General features: G+C 38.0%; 1 protein-coding gene across 2 annotated transcripts in view; it reads right to left on the reverse strand.

Annotated features, from left to right (window-relative positions):
- The window catches only part of PDZD8 (PDZ domain containing 8), a 124,081-nt gene that overhangs the window by 75,237 nt on the left and 28,815 nt on the right, over positions 1-20,029 (reverse strand). For both annotated transcript variants that reach the window (XM_072623666.1, XM_072623655.1), the window contains exon 2: positions 3,128-3,253. In XM_072623666.1, the coding sequence (XP_072479767.1) occupies positions 3,128-3,253 (126 nt within the window). The remainder of the gene's footprint in view (positions 1-3,127; positions 3,254-20,029) is intronic.

The following is a 20,029-nucleotide window of genomic DNA, read 5'->3' on the forward strand; positions in this document are numbered from 1 at the left end:
TCAGATAAAGAACCAGAGTTATATTTCAAAAGGGGAGGGATAAAAGGGAATTTATCCTTCACTCTCAAAAAAAAAAAATTCTCCTAGTCATTCCTGTTTTCTCTTCTACTGGGAGTTGTTATCATCTTCCTCCATATTCAATTTTAACAGCTACCCCTACTTGAATGTTTCCTTTTCAATAAATATACAGCAGAACACCTGACTAAATCTTTCTTGTTGTAAGACCTCTCTGCAGATCTAAGAAATCAAGCAGTTCTACCCAGTGTCAATCTTCCAATAGTCTTGTCTTCTAACAAAGGGTTTAAATGAGTCATTGGATTGATGTATGTTTTTTTCTACTCTGCTAACTAGCATTCAGTTTAAAGGTAAAATGCTATAGTGGGGGATCTAATCAACACAGTAAATTCAGTGTTAAGGAACTTTCCTATAATCTCATCACAATATATGGACAAGCCCTTAATCTATTTGAAAGGACCTTAGGGTTTGGGGATATTGGATGAAAGGCAGATGAAGTCAAACAAGAAAAAAATTCTAGTGACTGGTCCAGAAGATTATGTCCTTCCTCGTAGCTGATATCCCAAGGGAGTCAGAGGAGGACAGCTGTCCTATCTCTCACCCAGACACAGAGGCTGTGAGCAAATGGTGCCTCACTTTCTTTTGTGTTTATTCTTTCCTGATCTTAGGTAAAATAATATTCTGAGATGAAAGTCCAGGTGATGTGGCGAGTTTGGGAGATTCAGAGGTCCCACTGGTAGAGTCTAATAATAGAAGCAGTACCTGCTGACAGATATGGAAAGATAGTCTCTCCAAAGATGGTGACAGTTTCAGAGAGAGACCCTTCATGGTCTAAAAAAGCACTGGCTGTGAGCTCTCAAGTGGCCCAGCAGAGAGCAACACCTAAGAGTAACTTTATGAGAATTCTAAGAAAAGGGAAAAGGACTTCCAGGGCTAGGAGTTGAGAGGTACCCCTTTGCTACATGTGCTCCCTATGCATGTGACCAATGTCTTTGAACTTGAGTACACTCTCCCCAGGAAGGAACAGGAGAGTATGCAGGAAATACTTAGTATGAAATGTTCATACTATAACCACTTCAGTAAATTTCTTTGCTAAATGCTAATTCACTGGCTGAGTATCAATGAGATGCACATCAAATAGGGTTGGCACACCAGTGAGTAAGTAAGCCCTCTGGGAACTCTAATGAACATGGGTAAGATAAAGTAGCCCCCAATGGGGCTGCTATACAAGGGCGCTTCATCTGAGATAATATTAGTGCCATTAACATTTAAAATAATCCACTAAAAAGGTTCACCACCTGGGATTCTTGTATACCATAGCTTTATGAGATTCATTAGAAAAATCTGGCATTTTTCTTCTTCATTTAGATTGCAGTTGGTCAGTCTGTTTTTCCAGTGTGTCCCTTAAAACTCAGACCTGTTCTTTTAAGATAACTTTTGTTCGAATGTTGATGTATTGAAATCTTTCCAAGATAATCCAACTATTTCAAGTTCCCAGCATACTATAATAACTCATGTAAGTTTTTTTTTTCTTTTATCTTAAAGTGATCTAAACTTTGCTTGCCAGATTAGATAGAGCATTTATTAAGAGCTTAGTACAAGCCCAACACTATGCCAAATGCTGGGGATACACATAAAGGCAAACAAAATATCACTTACCCTCAGGAAGGTTATATTCAAATGAAAGAAAACAACATATTAAAGGTATTCAAAGAGAAAAAAGGGGAGGAGAAAAATTTAGGAAATGTTGGGGAGGCCAGGTAGAGAGCATGATTAGACAAAAACTCACTTTTCAGAGCTTACCTATAAAACTTAACATACAGAGAAATCAACTCCAGGTACTTAATCTCTTTTGGCATTTACCTGATCTTTCTTTCTTTCTTTTTTTTTTTTTTAAACTAAGCCTACTCAGCCAAGGGAGGAATGAGTATGGATGTTCAAATGGAATTTCCCAGGTGACACAGGGATTCCTGAAGAAACTGTGGGTACCCTATGTTGTTTTAGGGGTCCCAGAGGATTTGGGTGTGATGGGACACTTCTAAATTTTTGTCCAGACCTCTACTTTGACTCACACTTATGAAATCCCTGGAGAAATTTTGGGTGTCCAATGTTACAAAGATTCAAAGGAATTTTTTAGGAGAAAGTACCATATCATGGGCAAGATGGGCCTGTTCAGTAACAGCTTGCCCCTGGAATGAATTTCATGAGGACCACACAAGGAAGAAAAACATCTTCAGAGGAGGCCACAAGGTAACCACCTGGGCCCACATATTCTTCACTAACATTGTACTTTACTGTTAAGCCCATTCTCCCCAGACAGAGCATGAGGGGCATGGTAAACATGGGGAACATGAGGGACAAGGTGAACATGGGAGTGTGTGCCTCTGGATTGACAAAAATGGTTTGCACCAAGTGTTTTTGCTATAGCTACTCACTAAATCACTTTTCTAAAAGTGACAGAAGTTATAAAGATTTCTGCTCTATATAATGAAAACATTTCTTAACAATCAGAGCTGTCCAAAAGTAGAATGGGCTATCTGAGGTAGAAAGTTTCCCTAGTTTTACCCCATAGAATATTTTTAATATATTTCAACATATCATCCAACACATGTCAATTTCTCTCCTGGGTCAGTATTATAAATAAGCAGTTGTGTTTTCAGATGCATCAAGGATAATTTTCTCAATCCCTATTTCTGGTTATTAGTTCCCAATCTCTACTCCAGAGTATTTCAAATTATTTTTTAAAAAAATCTGCAGTACCCCACTCACCAAATCAAATAACAAAAATTAACACTCATTATTTTGGCAGGAAGCGAACTCAAACTCTACCAATAGGATTTCATAACATAAAAAATTCTGGTGATCATTTCCCTGGAAGTATTTTCTTTTCAGATCCTGTTTTCTGGGAAGCCACTTATACTTTTATAAAATAAAAGAATTACTTTAATATGAGATGAAATTTAGGATTACATAATTGTATATGTAGATAATCATAATTATACAATGATGAAGCAATATAAATTATCACAAAATAAGGTAAGTACAGATATTACTTAAATATTATTTACCTCATTTATCTTAGCTGAAATTCAGCAAAGACAGAACAACATACCTGCTACATTCTATCAGGGTAATTTTAAGGCGGCCTTCTGTAAGTCCAAATTGTTGTACGTATAACAGGTGTTCATTTTCCTCCTTTGTAGTTTGCGGGATTTGAAATGGGAAAAATGGCTTGAATCTGACAAAAATTAAAAAGAGAAAAGGTATAAGTTTCTGGTTCACAAAAACTTTGGGAATAACATAAAATATGCTAACATAATCACCTGCAATAAAAGACCAGTCAATCCATTCTTTTAATGTATTTTCTATTCGACTGGGCCAAGATTAAATTCAGAACCCTAAAATGTCTATCTCAGGTTGGAAAGCATTAACCTTTCCAAATCCAAACACATCAATACTAAAGCCAAAAACAGAACTGAGATATACTCTCTCTTAATTTCATACTCCATGTCAAGATAGCGATACCATGTTATCTCTTGGGAATACCTAAAAGCTCTCAAAGGTTCTGCAAATTAACATCATATTAGTTTTAATGTATCCTAGAATTAGTGAATCCTGGTGAAATTCTAACCTATATACGGGAAAATCTAAATCTAATCTGTACAGGGAAAAGAGAAGAGGGACATGGGACATTAGTCAACTATATCAAGCATAGAACACTAGTTCTGAGCACACTCTTCTCTCACCATTCACTTCTCTATAAAGAGGAAATAGGATGTAAAGCTAGGAAGAAGAATAAGATTACAAAATAGATAGAAATACTAAATTAACAATCATAATTACTCATTTCAATGGGATGAATTCACCTATGACACAGAAGACAGGATAGACTAAAAAGCACAATTCAACAATATTTTGTGTATAAAAAATGAATTTAAAAGATATTCACACAATTAAAATGAAAGTCTACAGCAAAATCCATTACGGTTCAGCTGAACTCAAAGTGGCACGTATAGCAATTATGATCTCATACAAGGCAACAGCAAATATTCATCTGATTAAGTGATCAACAATGTTCCAAAGATAATGACTTAACATCATATATACCACACAAACACACACACACACAAATGTGGATCAAATGACAAACCATCTAATACTTAAAGAAAAAGCTAAGTGAATTACAAGGAGAAATAGACAGTAAAACTGTAATAGTAGCAGTACTGGTACTAGCACTGGTACTCATCACTTGGTAACAGTTAAGAAATTAGAAAGGTAGATGAATAGAATACACTAAATATACAAAGCTCATAAGAAAATTAACAGAGTAGCCTAGTATTTGAGGTTTGATAGATCCAAAGACCTCAGCTGTCAAGATAAGAACTTACTATTTAATAAAAACTCCTCAGAACACTTGAAAGCAGTCTGGCAGAAAGTAAGCATAGGCCAACATCTCACCACATATACCAAAATAACCTCCAAATGAATACATGACTTGACACAAAGGGTGACATCATAAACAAATTAGAGGTGTAAAGGAGAAATTATTTTTCAGAGAAGGGTCTAGTTTATGGTATATGAGAAACCGATTCAAATTTATAAGCAATTTCCCAACTGATAAATGATCAAGGGATACAAACTATTTTCTAAGGAAGAAATCTAAGATATCAATAGCCAAAATGTTGATAGGCATGACAAAATGTGCCCAAATCATTAATAATTAGAAAAATGCAAATTAAGGCAATTCTGAGATCCCACCTCACATCCAACATGTAAGCAAAATTGACAAAAACTGCAGAAAAATGGGCACGTGAATGTACTGTTGGGGGAGCTGTAAATTGGTACTGCCATTCCGGAAAGAAATTCGGAACTACACCACAAAAGTTACTACCATACCTTTTTGCCCCAGCAAATGACCATTATGCCTACACACCAGAGATCATATAGAGGGAAAAGACCCCTATATCCAAAAAATATTTATAGTGGCTCTTTTTGTGTTGGCAAAGGACTAGAAGTTAAGAAGATACCCATCAATTAGAGAATGGCTGAACAAATTATGGTATATGAAATTAATAGAATACCACTGTGATATAAAAAATGATGAAGGGAGAGGAGAAAATTGAGTGTGTTGGAACACACCTGTAATTTCTACTGCTGAGGGAGAGGCTGAAGCTTGGAAAGAACTTGAGTTTAGTAGTTCTGAGCTATAGTAGGGTCAAAGTAATTTGGGTTTCCAAAGTCCAGCACTAATATAATGAATCTTAGGGAAAAAAATGCCTCCAGAATGTCTATGAAGGGGGAATAAACTAAATTGTAATGATTCTTAGAATTAAATAATCCAGTGCATGAATGAAGCAACATGGTAACGTTCCTAAGTGCTTGCTAAGTATAACTCTAAAATTAGGGGTTGGTGTAGAAATAAACATCAAAATTCTATATTTGTTATTGCCCTAAGGCATTCTATGATTCTTATATCTTTAAAGTTGACTAATCTTAAGAATAAGGGTTAGTTACACATTAAGTAGTTTGCTGGCTGGAAAGCACTAAGATACAAAATGTTAAATATCTTTGAAATCAATTGGTGAAAGGGTTGTATGCCTGTAGGCTGTAGAGGGTTATGTGGAAATACTTCTAATGCCTTGTTACTCATGGTTCATGACTTAGACATCAATAAAATTTTCATTAGTATTGAATTCTTGCAAAAAGATCCTTATCCTTCTTAAGAAAAGCATGTGTGAGTAGTAGCTGATGCCACTGGAAGCTTTAGTCTGTCTCCATAACGAAGTAAGCAGCAGTGATGACAGTGGATCAGAAGCAGTAAGACCAAAAAATAAGTCTTTCTTGAGGTCTAAAAGCATGGATAAATTAAAAGATTCCTCTTATAATTAGAGGTAAAATAACTGCAGAAAAGGGCATGAATAAAGACAAAGTATTTCAGGAGACAGAAAGGAAGGCAAGAATTATATTATTGTTATTGGTTAGAAGTTCAAAGTGAACTTAATTGAAAGATCCAAGTTTAAAGAATTCACTTAATTAAGAAAGGTTTATGTGTATAAAGCTTTGCTTTTTATCATTATTTTCAAAATAAAGTATCCAAGTTTTGCTTATAAAAAGAATTTCCATGGAGAAAATCTCCTTAGAAAATCATGTAATTCATGAGAAATGTCTAGAAAAAAATTACGTGTGTGCCACTTAAGTAGAAAACTTTATTTCTCTTGGCACAAATATAGGACTATATAGTATACAGGATCATTCTGGCACTGAAAGGGGTATTAATAATAACTGGCATCTATATAGTGCTTTAAACAACCTTGTGAGCTATTACAAGCATTATTCCGTTATTCCATTTTATAATGAGCAAACCGGATCTCCAAAAAATGAAGTGAAGTAGCAAGAAGCCTTTCGCAGGGCTCCTTACTCCTTGTGCCTTCCCTATGAGACTGCCCCTGACCTATCCAGGCTACAGCTTGCTTATACATACTTGTTTGCCTTCCCCATTAGACTGTTAGCTCCTTCAGAGCAGGCTCTGGTTCGCCCCCTTTCCTTCCTTTCTTCCCTTTCTTTGTATTCACAGTGTTTAGAACAGTGCCAAGCACATAGTAATCTTTTAATAAATGCTGACTGACTGACTCACTTATGCATGGCTGCACAACTAGCAAGCATCAGAGGCAAGATTTGTACTCAGGTCTTCCTGACCCCAAGCCCGATTCTCTTCACTATACCCTGTATCTTCTAGTAAGAGTTTGCCCAAGAGTTCAGAAAACCCTTCTAGAATACTGGTGATACTCATCTCTTACATTTTCCCTGACAAATTACCCGTACTCATTTCTATTCTGGGGAAGCTTTAATTATTAGGAAGGCATTTATATGAAGCCAGAAGCTCTACAGGGTACATCATTTAACAAAGGTCACATAAGAAGTTACTGGTCACATCAGAGATAAAACAAAAGTTCAAAAAGTCTATTATTTTAGGATTTTACTAAGTTTTTACACTCTCTAAAAAAAAAAATCTGTTTGCAAGTACTTTATATTTCCCTTGTGATGGGGATACTACGATCTGACATTCAGGATACTTATACAGCAGCACTTAAAAAACTTCTACTCACAGCAAAAATAGTCTTTTAATTTTTTTGATTAATTTGTTTTCCGTTTGCAACAATCACTTCCATAAGTCTTAAATTTTCTCCCCCTCCCTTCCGGAGACAGCATGCCATCTTATTAAACACATTTTCACGTTACTCATGTTACATAGACAAATTAAAATGAATGGGGGAAACCATGAGGAAAAAAAATATAAAACAAAACATATGAGAAAACAGTCCGCTTCATTCTGCATTTTGATTCCATAGTGCTTTCTCTGGATGTGGACAGCATTTTGCCTCAAGAGTCCTTTGGGAATATTTTAAGTCCTTGCACTGCTGTGAAGGGCTAAGTTTATCAGAAACAGTCATCGTATATTGTGGTTGTTACTGTGTACAATGTTCTCTTGGTTCTGCTCATGTCACTCAGCATCAGCTCATATATGTCCTTCCAGGACTCTCTGAAGTCTTCCTGTTCATCATTCTTTTTTTTATTTTTTTTTAATGTTCTACAATCACTACCATAAAACTTAGATTTTTACCCCCCCCACACACCTACCCCACCCCCACCCCCAAGATGGCATACAATTCTGTATAGAATCTACATATACTTTCCTATTGAATACGTTTTCACTATACTCATGCTATGTAGACGAACTAAAATAAATGGAAGAAATCATATAACAAATCAAAACATAATACACACACACACACACACACACACACACACACACACACACACACACACATGCACAAACACAAACATGATCTGCTACATTCTGTGAATGAATTCCATAGTTCTTTCTCTGAGTGTGGAAGGCATTTTGCCTTAGAAAACCATTGGGAATTTTTTTTTTTAATTCTTGCGTTATTACGAAGTTCCAAGTCTACCAGAAAAAACTCTCGCACCCTGTGGTTGTTGCTGTGCACAAAGTTCTCCTGGTTCTGCTCCTTTCACTCAATATCAGATCACATAAGTTCTTCCAGGCCTCCCTGAAGTCTTCTTGATCATCATTTCTTATGGTGCAATGGTACTCCATTACATTCATATACCATAATGTATTCAGTCATTCCCCAATTGATGGGCATCCCCTTGATTTCCAGTTTTTGGCAACTACAAAGAGTGCTGCTATAAATATTTTTGTACATGTGGGACCCTTTCCCATTTTTACGATCCCTTGGGGATACAGTCCTACTAGCAATATTGTTGGGTCAAAGGGTATGCACACTTTTGTAGCCCTTTGGGCATAGTTCCAAACTGCTCTCCAGAATGGTTGGCTGAGCTCACAGCTCCACCAACAATGAATTAGTGTTCCAACTGTCCCACATCTTATCCAACATTTATCATTTTTCTGTTCTGTCATGTTTGGCAATCTTACAGGTGTGATATGGTATCTCAGAGTTGTTTTGATTTGCATCTCTCTAATCAAAAGTGGTTTAGAGCATTTTTTCATATGATTACAGATATCTTTAATTTCTTCCTCTGAAAATTGCCTGTTCATATCCTTTGACCATTTATCAATTGGGGAACTGTTCATCATTTCTTATAGCACAATAGTATTCCATTATATTCACATACCACAACTTGTTCTGCCATTCCTCAATTGATGAGCATCCCCTTGATTTCCAGTTCTTGACCACCACAAAGAGACATGCATGTGGGATCTTTTCCCATTTGTATGATCTCTTTGGGATACAGTCCCAGAAGTGATATTGTTGGATCAAAGGGTATGCACATTTTTGTAGCCCTTTGAGCTTAGTTCCAAATTGCTCTCCAAAATGGTTAGATAAGCTCACAGCTCCACCAACAATGAATTAGTGTTCCAACTCACCCACATCTTCTCTAACATTTATCATTTTCCTGTTTTGTTATGTTAGCTAATCTGAAAAGTGTCATGTGGCACTTCATATTCGTTCTGATTTACATCTCTCTAATCAACAGAGATTTAGAGCATTTTTTACATGACTATAGATAGCTTTAATTTCTTCCTCTGAAAATTGCCTATTCATATCCTCTGACCATTTATTAATTGGGGAATGACTTGTAGGTTTTTAATTTATTTTTTAAAAATAGTTTTATTTATTTATTTTTAGATTTTGACATTCATTTACACAAAATGTTGAGTTCCAATTTTTCTCCCTATCTTTCCTCTCCCGCCACCCCATAACACCCTGTATTCTGATTACTCCTTCCCTCAATGTGCCCTCCCTTCTATCACACCCCACCCTTCCCTTATCCCCATCGTCTCTCTTTTCTTGTAGGGCAAGATAAATTTCTATACCCCATTACCTGTATTTCTTATTTCTCAGTTATATGCAATAACAATTCTCAACATTCGTTTCTAATACTTTGAATTCCAACTTCTCTCCCTCCCTTCCTCCCAACCCATCCCCACAGAGAAGGCAAGCAATTCAATTCAGGCTATATATGTGTCATTTTGAAAAAGACTTCCATAATAGTCATGTTGTATAAGACTAACTATTTTGCCCTCCATCCTACCCTGCCTCCCTTTTTTTCTATTCTCTCATTTGACCTTGTCCCTTCCTAAAAGTGTTTACTTCTAGTTACTCCCTTCTCCCATTTGCCCTCCCTTCTATCATTCCCCTCACCCCACTTGTCCCCTTCTCCCCTACTTTCCTGTAGTGTAAGATAGATTTTCATATCAAATTTAGTGAGCATGTTATTCCCTCCTTAAGCTATATGTGAAGAGACTAAGTTTCACTTTTCCCCTCTCACCTTCTCCCCTTTCTCCTCCACTGAAAAATATTTTTCTTATCTCTTTTATGAGTGATAGTCTGCCCCATTCCATTTCTCCCTTTCTCCTCCCAATATTTTCCTCTCTTACCCCTTAATTTTATTGTTTTATGGATATCATCTCTTCTGATTCAATTCAATCTGTACTGTCTATATGTGTCTACGTGTGTGTGTGTGTATGTATGTATGTATGTATGTATAATCTCTCTACCTACCCAAATAGTGAGAAAAGTCTCAAGAGTTACAAATATTATCTTTCCATGTAGGAATGTAAACAGTTCAGCTTTAGAAAATCCTCTCTGATTTCTCTTTCCTGCTTACCTTTTCATGCTTCTCTTGATTCTTGTGTTTGAAAGTCAAATTTTCTCTTCAGTTCTGCTCTTTTCATCAAGAATGCTTGAAAGTCCTCTATATCACTGAATGACCCCCTTGAAGTATTATACTCAGTTTTGCTGGGTAGGTGATTCTTGGTTTTAATCCCAGTTCCTTTGACTTCTGGAATATCATATTCCATGCCCTTCAATCCCTTAATGTAGAAGCTGCCAGACCCTGTGTTATCCTGATTGTATTTCCACAATACTCAAATTGCTTCTTTCTAGCTGCTTGTAATATTTTCTCCTTGACCTTGGAACTCTGAAATTTTGCCACAATATTCCTAAGAGTTTCTCTTTTCAGTTCTCTTTCAGGAGGTTATCAGTGGATTCTTTCAATATTTATTTTTCCCTCTGGTTCTAGAACATCAGGGCAGTTTTCCTTGATAATTTCATGAAAGATAATGTCTAGGCTCTTTTTTTGATCATGGCTTTCAGGTAGTCCCATAATTTTTAAATTGTCTCTCCTGGATCTATTTTCCAGGCCAGTTGTTTTTCTAATGAGATGTTTTGCATCATCTTCTATTTTTTCAATCTTTTGGTTTTGTTTTGTAACTTCTTGATTTATTGTATAGTCATTAGCTTCCCTCAACTCCCCTGTCATTTTTAAAGAACTATTTCGTTCAGTAAGCTTTTGAACCTCCTTTTCCATTTGGCTTTTTAAAGCCTTCTCCTCATTGGCTTTTGGATCTCTTTTTCCAATTGAGTTAGCCTATTTTTAAAGGTGTTATTTTCCTCAGCATTTTTTGGGTTCTCCTTTAGCAAGCTGCTGACTCTCCTTTCAAACTCTTCTATGACCTGAGTCCATTTCATATTCATTTTCGAGGCACTGGAGGCAGAAGCCTTGACTTCCTCTGACAGTATGCATTGTTCTTCCTCATCCGAAAGGATGGAATGAGATACCTGTTCACCAAGAAAGTAACCTTCTATGGTCTTATTTTTTTTCCCTTTTTTGGGCATTTTCCCAGCCAGTTACTTGACTTCTGAATCCTTTCTCAAGAGGAGGGTCCTAGTGCTCCTCCTCCCCACCAGGACCATGCTCAGGGCTGAGATTCAGATCAGCTGTTCAATTTCCCAGGGGCTTTAGGTGGGGGCAGGGCACCACTGAGAGCTGAGGTTCAGATCTCCTGCTTAATTCCCCCAGAGGCTTTAAGCTGAGTCTCTCAGACAATGGACCTACAATGGACTCAGGCTGCTTCCACGGCCACTGTAGCCACCTGCTGCCCACTACAGCTGCCATCTCTGAGGCCACCTGGGGCCAGGGCTGGGGGGGACCCTGCTCCCCTCTCACCCAGCTGGGAAAGCCCTCCCACACTGACATTTGAAGCTTTCTTTGTCGCTTGTGGGTTGAGGGATCTGGGACCCTCCCTGATGGAGATTCTGCCGTGGAAGCCTGTTCTGGTCCTGTTTCTCCCCATGCTGCATGGCCAGGGCTGGGTTCTACTCCACTCAGTATCACACATGGGTTAGACCATTTCTGTCAGCCTTCCAGGTTACCTTAGGCTGGAATTCTCTTTCACCCTGTCGTTCTATGGCTTCTGCTGCTCTAGAATTTGTTGAGTCATTTTTTATAGGTATTTTGTGGGCTGTGGGGGAAACACTAGAGTATATGCGTCTTTCTACTCCACCATCTTGGTTCCACACCCCCTCTAGTCTTTTAATTTATAAAAAAATATTTTAGTAGCAAATATAGGGAGGGACTTGGTGAAAACTTTTAGAAATTGTGTTTTGTTTCTGTTTGCTATTGTTTATGGGAAACAATATTACAAAACATTGCTCCTGAGAATCCAGATACTTAGCTACTAGAGTCAGTTTTGCCACTAACTACAATATAACTAAGACCAGAGGCCAGAGGTAGGGAGACCAATTAGGAGATTCCTATAAGGAGTAGAGGGGGCAGAGAGTGAGATAATTTGTTGGGGTGTCAAAAAGTATGAGTGAAAACAAGACAAAGGGGAAGAGAATTCAAAGGAGGAGAATAAGCATAAAAGTGAATGGGTTAACTCTGGGGTTAATATTCTGAAGAAAAGAAAAACCAGAGAAGAAATGATGGGAATGGGAAAAAATAAAGGATTTCAATTTCAGAGGCTGTAAAAAAGATAAAGAACAAATTTTAAGAGGGGTAACAGAGAAATTTCAGTTTCGGATTGTGAGGGTTTGGACTGATGATGTGATCACAGATGTGATGTTCTTTCTGTCATTGAAGTGGGGTTGTGGGAGATGCTTGTGGGGTAGTTTCCTCAGCTGAAGACTAGAAGGACCTTCCTCCTTTTTGTTAAGCTTCTACATGTCATCTTAAGTCTCAGTAATCCTTGATAAGTTTCCATATCTCAAAAGTCACGTCAGCCTGGGTGATGCTATTGGAAAGTAGCTGTAGTGGTGAGGTGGTGGGATTGTCCATCCAGAGTACTCAGCCAATGAGGAAACAGATATGGAGGGGGGATAGGAAACTTGCTTAGGGCTATAAAAATCTGCTTCTCAAGGCCAGCAAGCACTACTGCTATTTGAGCACCCAGGGACCCTTTTTCGGAAAAAGAATAAAAAGCCCTTTCTGTACTCGAACCCTGACTTTGGCATTATTTGGGGTGATCGTCTGCCCCACACAACTGGGGGTTTGTCCAGGATCCCCCCATTTAGAGGGAAGCCCCAAAACCTAGGCCAACTGGCAGGATGTCCCACCAGTGATTTACCAGGGGCTCTTGGTCAGGTTCAAAGGGGGTTTCCCCTTTTTGGAGGGAGGACCCGAAGGGAGGCGGGAGTCAAGAACACAAACGGTAGTAAGGTGACAAAGAGAACTGCTCTGAGAGAAGCTGATAGAAACAACAGTCACGTAAGTCTATGCACAGACTCAGGTAAATCCTGATAACCTGGGTGACCGGGTAGTGGGATAGAGAGAACTTGCTCTGTTGCGTCTGAGACACTGAGGTCTCACCAAGATCATCCAGAGCAAGAAACTGAGGATTCTTTAAGAGCATGCTCTGTTGAGCTTGCCAGGTTGAGGGAGATCCAAGACATCTTGATCAAAAAACAGGGAGTTCTCCACCATGGGAAAGTCTTAGTCAAAGTTGAGTGGCAGGAGTCCGCTCCAAAAGGTACCTCTGGGGAGGATTCTTTAAAATTGGCTAGAAATCAGAGTAAATAACAGCAAATTTTGACCGTTCTTTCTGAATTCGAAATCAATGTGCACAATGTTTTGTCTGTATTTCATGTTTTTGGGGTAAGGCTGTAAATGCAGTCAACAAAGCTTTCTCTTTATCTTCCCCCTTCTCCCAACCCCACCTGGAGCAGTTTCAGAGGAGTGAGTGGGTTGGGAAGGAGAGAGAGAAGAGAAAGAAAAAAATAATCTTTCTTTTTTCATTCTAGACCCTGGCCAGGTTTGTGAAAGTGAAAAGAAAGGTTTTTGTTCTTTAAATTCAAATTTTAAAAAAAAAATGTAGCTCTATTGATAAATTAAATTGTTAGGCTCTTAACCTCTAAGGTTTCTTTTTAAGGAACAAAGAAGCTGGAAGAAATGGTGAATATTTGGTTTATATGAAATATAAAAAGAGGGGAAGATATGGTAGGATGGCAGAGCATCCATGTCTCAGACCTTGTACTCCCTTCCTCCTCCCCAATCCCACTTCAGAAAATGTTTAGCCTGACTGGGAAACCAATAAACAAAGTTATGGAAGGTTACTGGATTTAAAAGTTTTAAAGTTGTTTACTCTCATTTGTAATTATTACTATTAGTTATTAAGCTCCCAAGCTTCATGCTTGGAAGTCACACTTTGTCAGTATTAAATTATTTAGGCCTTCTTTGCTTGGGTAAGGAGGCTCCTTAACTAAACTGATTCAAAACTTTTTTTTTTTACCATTCCCTACCTCACCTGAAGGAGGATCTCTTTTGTAATGGAAATTATCACAGTAAAAGACAGGCAGGGGAAAGTTGAGTTTTGACTTGATGAGATCTCATAGCCCTGTACTTTATGTTTAAATTAAGTAAATATATCTGATACCAGACAATGTGTTTAAAATTGAAACTTTACTTTAGAATTTCAGTGATTTCTTTTAGAAGCATTAACTCTGTCCATGTGCTCAGACCATGTGCACGAGGGGGAGGTTGCCCCCTCCCCCTCCCAGTCTGAGTTAATTGGGAAAACTCCTTGTCTGGTGGGCCTCAGAGCGGGGAGAGGAGCCAGAAGATTTCAGCTCTTTAAAAAAGTAGAGTAAAAGGGAGAAGGCTATTCAGAGCTGAAAATAGCCAGCCATGTGGTCCATCAAGGGAAATTTTCTTTTAAGTAGCATGAGTATTTGATTTAAGGGGAAAAAAAGGTTATAAATAAGTAGTAATAAATGATTAGCTTGATTTAATAGTTAATAGCTCAATAAAATGTGAGATGATTCTATCTGATCAAGTGATAGAGTGTGCCCATGTGGTGGTAAGGAGATGAAATTACTGTTAAATTAATGATGAATTAGTTAAGAAGCTGTTATGAATTGTGTAAGAGTTTCTTTGTTGTAGAATTCTTATTGAGAAAATGAGAATCCTTAATCTATACCTATCTATCTATGTATCTAAAAGTTTATTTCTCCTACTAAGAAGAAAGTTTTAACTAAGATTGTTTTTACTATAAATCAAGCATTTAAGGAAACTTATTGAATGTACAAAGGCATTGGTTTTAGGTCTTTTCTTGTAATTTTTGTCAATTAGGTTCAAGAGAGTTATGTGATAAAATGTAAACTGTTCTTCAGGGGGGAAAATATTTGTTGTATGAAGAAATGTTTTGTAAAATCTTTTATATGATTTTTGGAAGGCCTACCCAATTTGTATTTGGAAGTTAATTTGTTATATAAAGGTTTTACGGAGGTTGGAAAACAAGAGACAAGGAACTACAGCTCCTCTCCAATCAAGACACTTAAATCTTCCTTTATGGAGGAAGGGGCTTCCACACCTATAATGGGTCAATCCTTTGCAATTGCCAAAAACTGGGGATTAGGAAAAATTTAGTTTGTCTAAAGAACTTAAAAAGAAAAAGTTTGTGTTCTTTTGCAACACTGTTTGGACCCAGTATCACTTAGAGGGCCACAAAGCATGGCCCATTTTGGGGACTTTAAAAATAAATACTCTCTTACGGTTAGAATTATACTGTGGGCCTAGAAGGAAAATGGGTAGAAGTTTCCTACATAATGGCCCTTGTCAAGTTCTCAGAACCCTGTTCTCAGGAAAGATTGTGAGATGCTTATAGTTGGAAGTGCCCCTCTAAGAAGCAATGGGGGTCAACCAGACACTTTTGATGATCCCCTTCTCAGGGTCTCAGGGCTTTGGCCCTCTCTCCCTCTCGCAGCCACTAGTTTTGCTGAGGTGTGACCCTCTGCAGTCCTCTCCCCGAGGTGACACCTGCTTAGGTCTCAGGCCCCACTCCCACAGCAGTCTCTGGGTATCTCCCCCTCTGACCTCTTCCCCTCCTCAGGGGTCAGCTGATCTTTCCCCCTTGCCAGCAAAATCCCCTGGCCTAGCGGCCTAATCTAGTTCAGGCAGCATAAGTGGGACTTCCTATCTCTCTAACCAAGCCCCCATTCCTACAGGGCCCTCAGGGCTTTTTCCCCTAAGAGAAGAGCCTGTTTCTAGTGGGTCAATTAGAAAACCTTGCCCTGTTTCAAGATAGAAGGGGCAGCAGCTACGGCCTGGGAGTATCTAGGTTCATGGGTAGAGGGTGAAGGAGGATGGGTCAAGATAGAGAAGCCAGCTAGTCACTGCCTGCACTTGGTAAGACAGCCCATCCTTCTGTCAATAATTTTTACTTGTTGAGATCAGGGGTGCTTGGGAACCAAAAATAGTGATTCGCTGGGTCCTGCTCAAATGAATTCAACCCAAATTTTCTTTTAAGCACAGAAGGTCAAAGTTTGTTGAGATTTCTCAATGTTGAGTGGAGCGTTTGTAATACTAAAATACGATGTATCTTACCTACAGAGGGACTCTGAGGAAGGACTCCGGGGTGGCCCCAGGTGGTCTGGGGGTTCCAAGGGTGGTCTTGATGGGAGTGGCCAGTATCCTGGAGAATTGGATTGATGAGGCATAGTGATATGAAAAAGTTTATGGGCTTCTAGGGAGCTTTCAAGGTGAGGTTTTTCCAGGGCCCTTTTAGACAAATGGGACTAAAACTCTTTTGGGGTAATGGACAAAGGTCCCAACTTGGAATAAGGTCTTTACATGTGACAAAATGATGTAAAAGCAACTGGTATTAAAACAACTGACTGAATTAATTATTGAGACTAAATCAGAGACATCTTCAGTTTGGAGAAAAGAACTTCAGTCTAAGTTTCTTAGGGGCAGGTAACCTCTGGTAATATTTTGCATTGATGGAAAAGTTAAATGTTTCTGTTTTGATTTGAATTCATTTCATGAACATAGCTGAAGTTAGTGTTTAAACTTGTCATATGTGCAGCTCATTCTTTTAGATTGGGCGGGGTTAGAAAGGTATAGGGAAGCTTGGGAAATAGATGTGAACCTATTACAGCAATAACTTACGGTTTTAGTGGTAAATTTGATTTTATGATTGTTCTTTAATCAGGAACTAGAACAGGTATAGAAAGGCATGTAAGCTACTTAAGCCTTGCTTCAAAAGATGTTCCATAGCCAATGTGAAATTACAGTCATATCTGACACTGATTATTGGAGCTTGCTGTTTTAAGATTTTATGGGATTATTAACTGATTGTTATTCTGAGTCTAACTCCAGGTGTGGATAGTAATAAAAGCGGTCTGAGTCACTGGTCCATGATGCCAGTTAGCCTGTGAGATGCTGGTATGAACTGCAAAGGGGTGATCTCATGGGAAGGTTGGGAGAGTGACTGTTCAGCCTGCACTGAAGTAGGATTCTCCTAACTCAATTTCCCTACTGACACCTGGCAGATTTTTAGCCTGGTTGAATGCCAGTTGACAATCTATTCCTGCCTGAAACTGACACGAAGTTAGGGAGAAGTTGTTTCCCTGAAATGTCCCTACTCTTAGTGGCAATATCCTATAATCAAAGGTTTCATAAGCAAAATATCAGACCTATTAAATAATGGATTGTTGGTAGGGGAACATCTGAGGTTAAGTCTAAAATTAAGCTATTAGGCTTAGGATTTCAGACTAACAACAATAAGTCAGGGTCCTTTAATTTTACTAATAGCATGGTATGGAGACAATCAGGTCAAAGACCTGTGAGGTTACCATACATAGTTACTATTATTTTGTCTCAGTTGGTTAATGTTAAAAGAAAAATGGTTTGCGGTCTATATTGTAAATGCCTTAAAAGAAGCATCACGTGACCAGAAGTTGGAATTGTTTTATGATGTGATATGCACTGTGTTAAAAGTGATTATTTATTGTATTTATGTAAGTACTGGAGTCTAGTATTGACTCTTTAGTGAAATCTCATCCTCCTGATGTGAGAAATAGTGAATCAATGTAAAATGTAAAAACTGAGTTCTAATGTGAATTTCTTAAACATGACAATTAGCCAAAGTTCCAATTTTGATTTTGTAAGAGTGATAGGAATGGTAATCTAAAAGAAAATAAAGGGAAGAAGATGCTTAGATGCTGTGCTGAAGACAGCTTGAAGGAGCATCTAGACCAGAAAACTGCATCAGATGATGTTCCTCCCCAGACTGCTGTATGAGATGGAACCTCAAAACGGACAGTTCACCAATCTACCTTTCTATTTTGAATCTCTGTATCTGCACTTATGAAAGGGGACTGCCCCCTTGTAATTTGTCAATGCGTGGTCAACTTTGCTCCCTTCCCATATTCTTAAAAAGTGGAGATAGATAAACGGAAGAATTCATAGGGAAAAGACTGTGAGTAGGTAACGACTGGATTTAGGTGAGGAAACTACAAACACATGATAAAGAAATGGGGGATTGTGGGAAATGGTCTATGGTGTAGTTTCCTCAGTTGAAGACTAGAAGGACTTTCACCTTTTTGTTAAGTTTCTATTCATTATCTTAAGACTCAGTAGCAGGGGAAGGAAAAAAAGAGGACTAAAAGCACAAACAGGGAGAAAGAAAGAGGATGGAGGGAAAGACACAGATAGTAATCATAACTGTGGATGAGAATGGGATGAACTCTCCCATAAAAGGGAGACAGATACAAAAAATACATTTGAAACAGGGGGATACACACAGGGTAAAGGCAAAAGGTTGGAGCAGAATATATTGTGCTTTATCTGATGTAAAAAAAGCAGAGACAACAATCCTAATCTCAGACAAAGCAAAAGCAGAAACAGATCAAATCAAAACAGATAAGGAAGGAAGGAAACTATATCCTGCTAAAGGACACTATAAGACAACGAAGCAACATCATTATTAAACATATGTGCTCCAAGTGGTATAGCATCCAAATTCTTAGAAGAGAAGTTACAGGAAAAAATAGACAGCAAAATTATACTAGTAGAGGACCTCAACCTTCCCCTTTCTGAACTTGATAAATCTAACCTCAAAATAAACAAAAAAGAAGTTAAGGAGGTGAATAAAACTCTGCGTAAGGCAGATATGATAGATCTTTGGAGAAAACTGAATGGGGATAGAAAGGAATATACCTTTTTCTCAGTGCTACATTGCACATATACAAAAATTGATCATGTACTAGCAATCCAGGGCAGAAAGGCAGAGATAGTGAACGCAACCTTCTCAGATCATAATGCAATAAAAATTATATGTAATAAAAGGCCATGGAAAGATAGACCAAAACTTAATTGGAAACTAAAAGAACCATAAACAAATTAGTGGAGAAAGGAATAGTGTTTATAAGATTTATAGAGAAGGGAAGAAATTTTGACTAAACAACAGAGAGAAAATATTATGAAGTGCAAAATGGATAATTTTGATTACATTAAATTGAAAAGTTTTGCACAAACAAACCCAATGTAACCAAGATTAGGAGGGAAGCAGAAAACTGGGAAAGAATTTTTGCAACTAGTGTCTGTAATAAAGGCCTCATTTCTAAAATATATAGAGAACTGAGTCAAATGTACAAGAATACAAGTCATTCCCCAATTGATCAAGGGATATGAACAGGCAGTTTTCAGAGGAAGAAATTAAAGTTATTTATAGTCATGTGAAAAAATGCTCTAAATCACTATTGATTAGAGAGATGCAAATCAAAACAACTCTGAGATCCCACATCACACCTATCAGATTGGCTAACATGACAAAACAGGAAGATGATAAATTTTGGAGAAGATATGGGAGAGCTGGAACACTAATTCATTGCTGGTGGAGCTGTGAGCTGATCCAACAACTCTGGAGAGTAATTTGGAACTATGCCCAAAGGGCTACAAAAATGTGGATATCCTTTGACCCAGCAATATCACTTCTAGGACTGTATCCCAAAGAGATCACAAAAATGGGAAAGGGTCCCACATGTACAAAAATATTTATAGCAGCTCTCTTTGTGGCCAAAAATTAGAAATCAAAGGGATGTCCATCAATTGGGGAGTGGCTGAATAAGCTGTGGCATATGAATGTAATGGAATACTATTGTGCTATAAGAAATGATGAACAGGAAGACTTCAGAGAGACCTGGAAAGACTTATATGAACTGATGCTGAGAAAAAGAAGCAGAACCAGGAGAACTTTGTACAGAGCAACCACCACAGTGTGAGAGGAATTTTTATGATAGACTTAGTCCTTCACAGCAATGCAAAGATCTTAAAAATTCTCAGTTGACTTTTGAGACAAAACGCTTTCCACATAGAAAGAACTACGGAACTGGACTGCAGAATGAAGCAGATCATTTTCTTTTGTGTAATGTTTTGTTTTGTTTTTTGGCTTCTCCCATTCATTTTA

This window comes from Notamacropus eugenii, chromosome 1, assembly GCF_028372415.1.
Source record: "Notamacropus eugenii isolate mMacEug1 chromosome 1, mMacEug1.pri_v2, whole genome shotgun sequence".
Lineage (NCBI taxonomy): Eukaryota > Metazoa > Chordata > Mammalia > Diprotodontia > Macropodidae > Notamacropus > Notamacropus eugenii.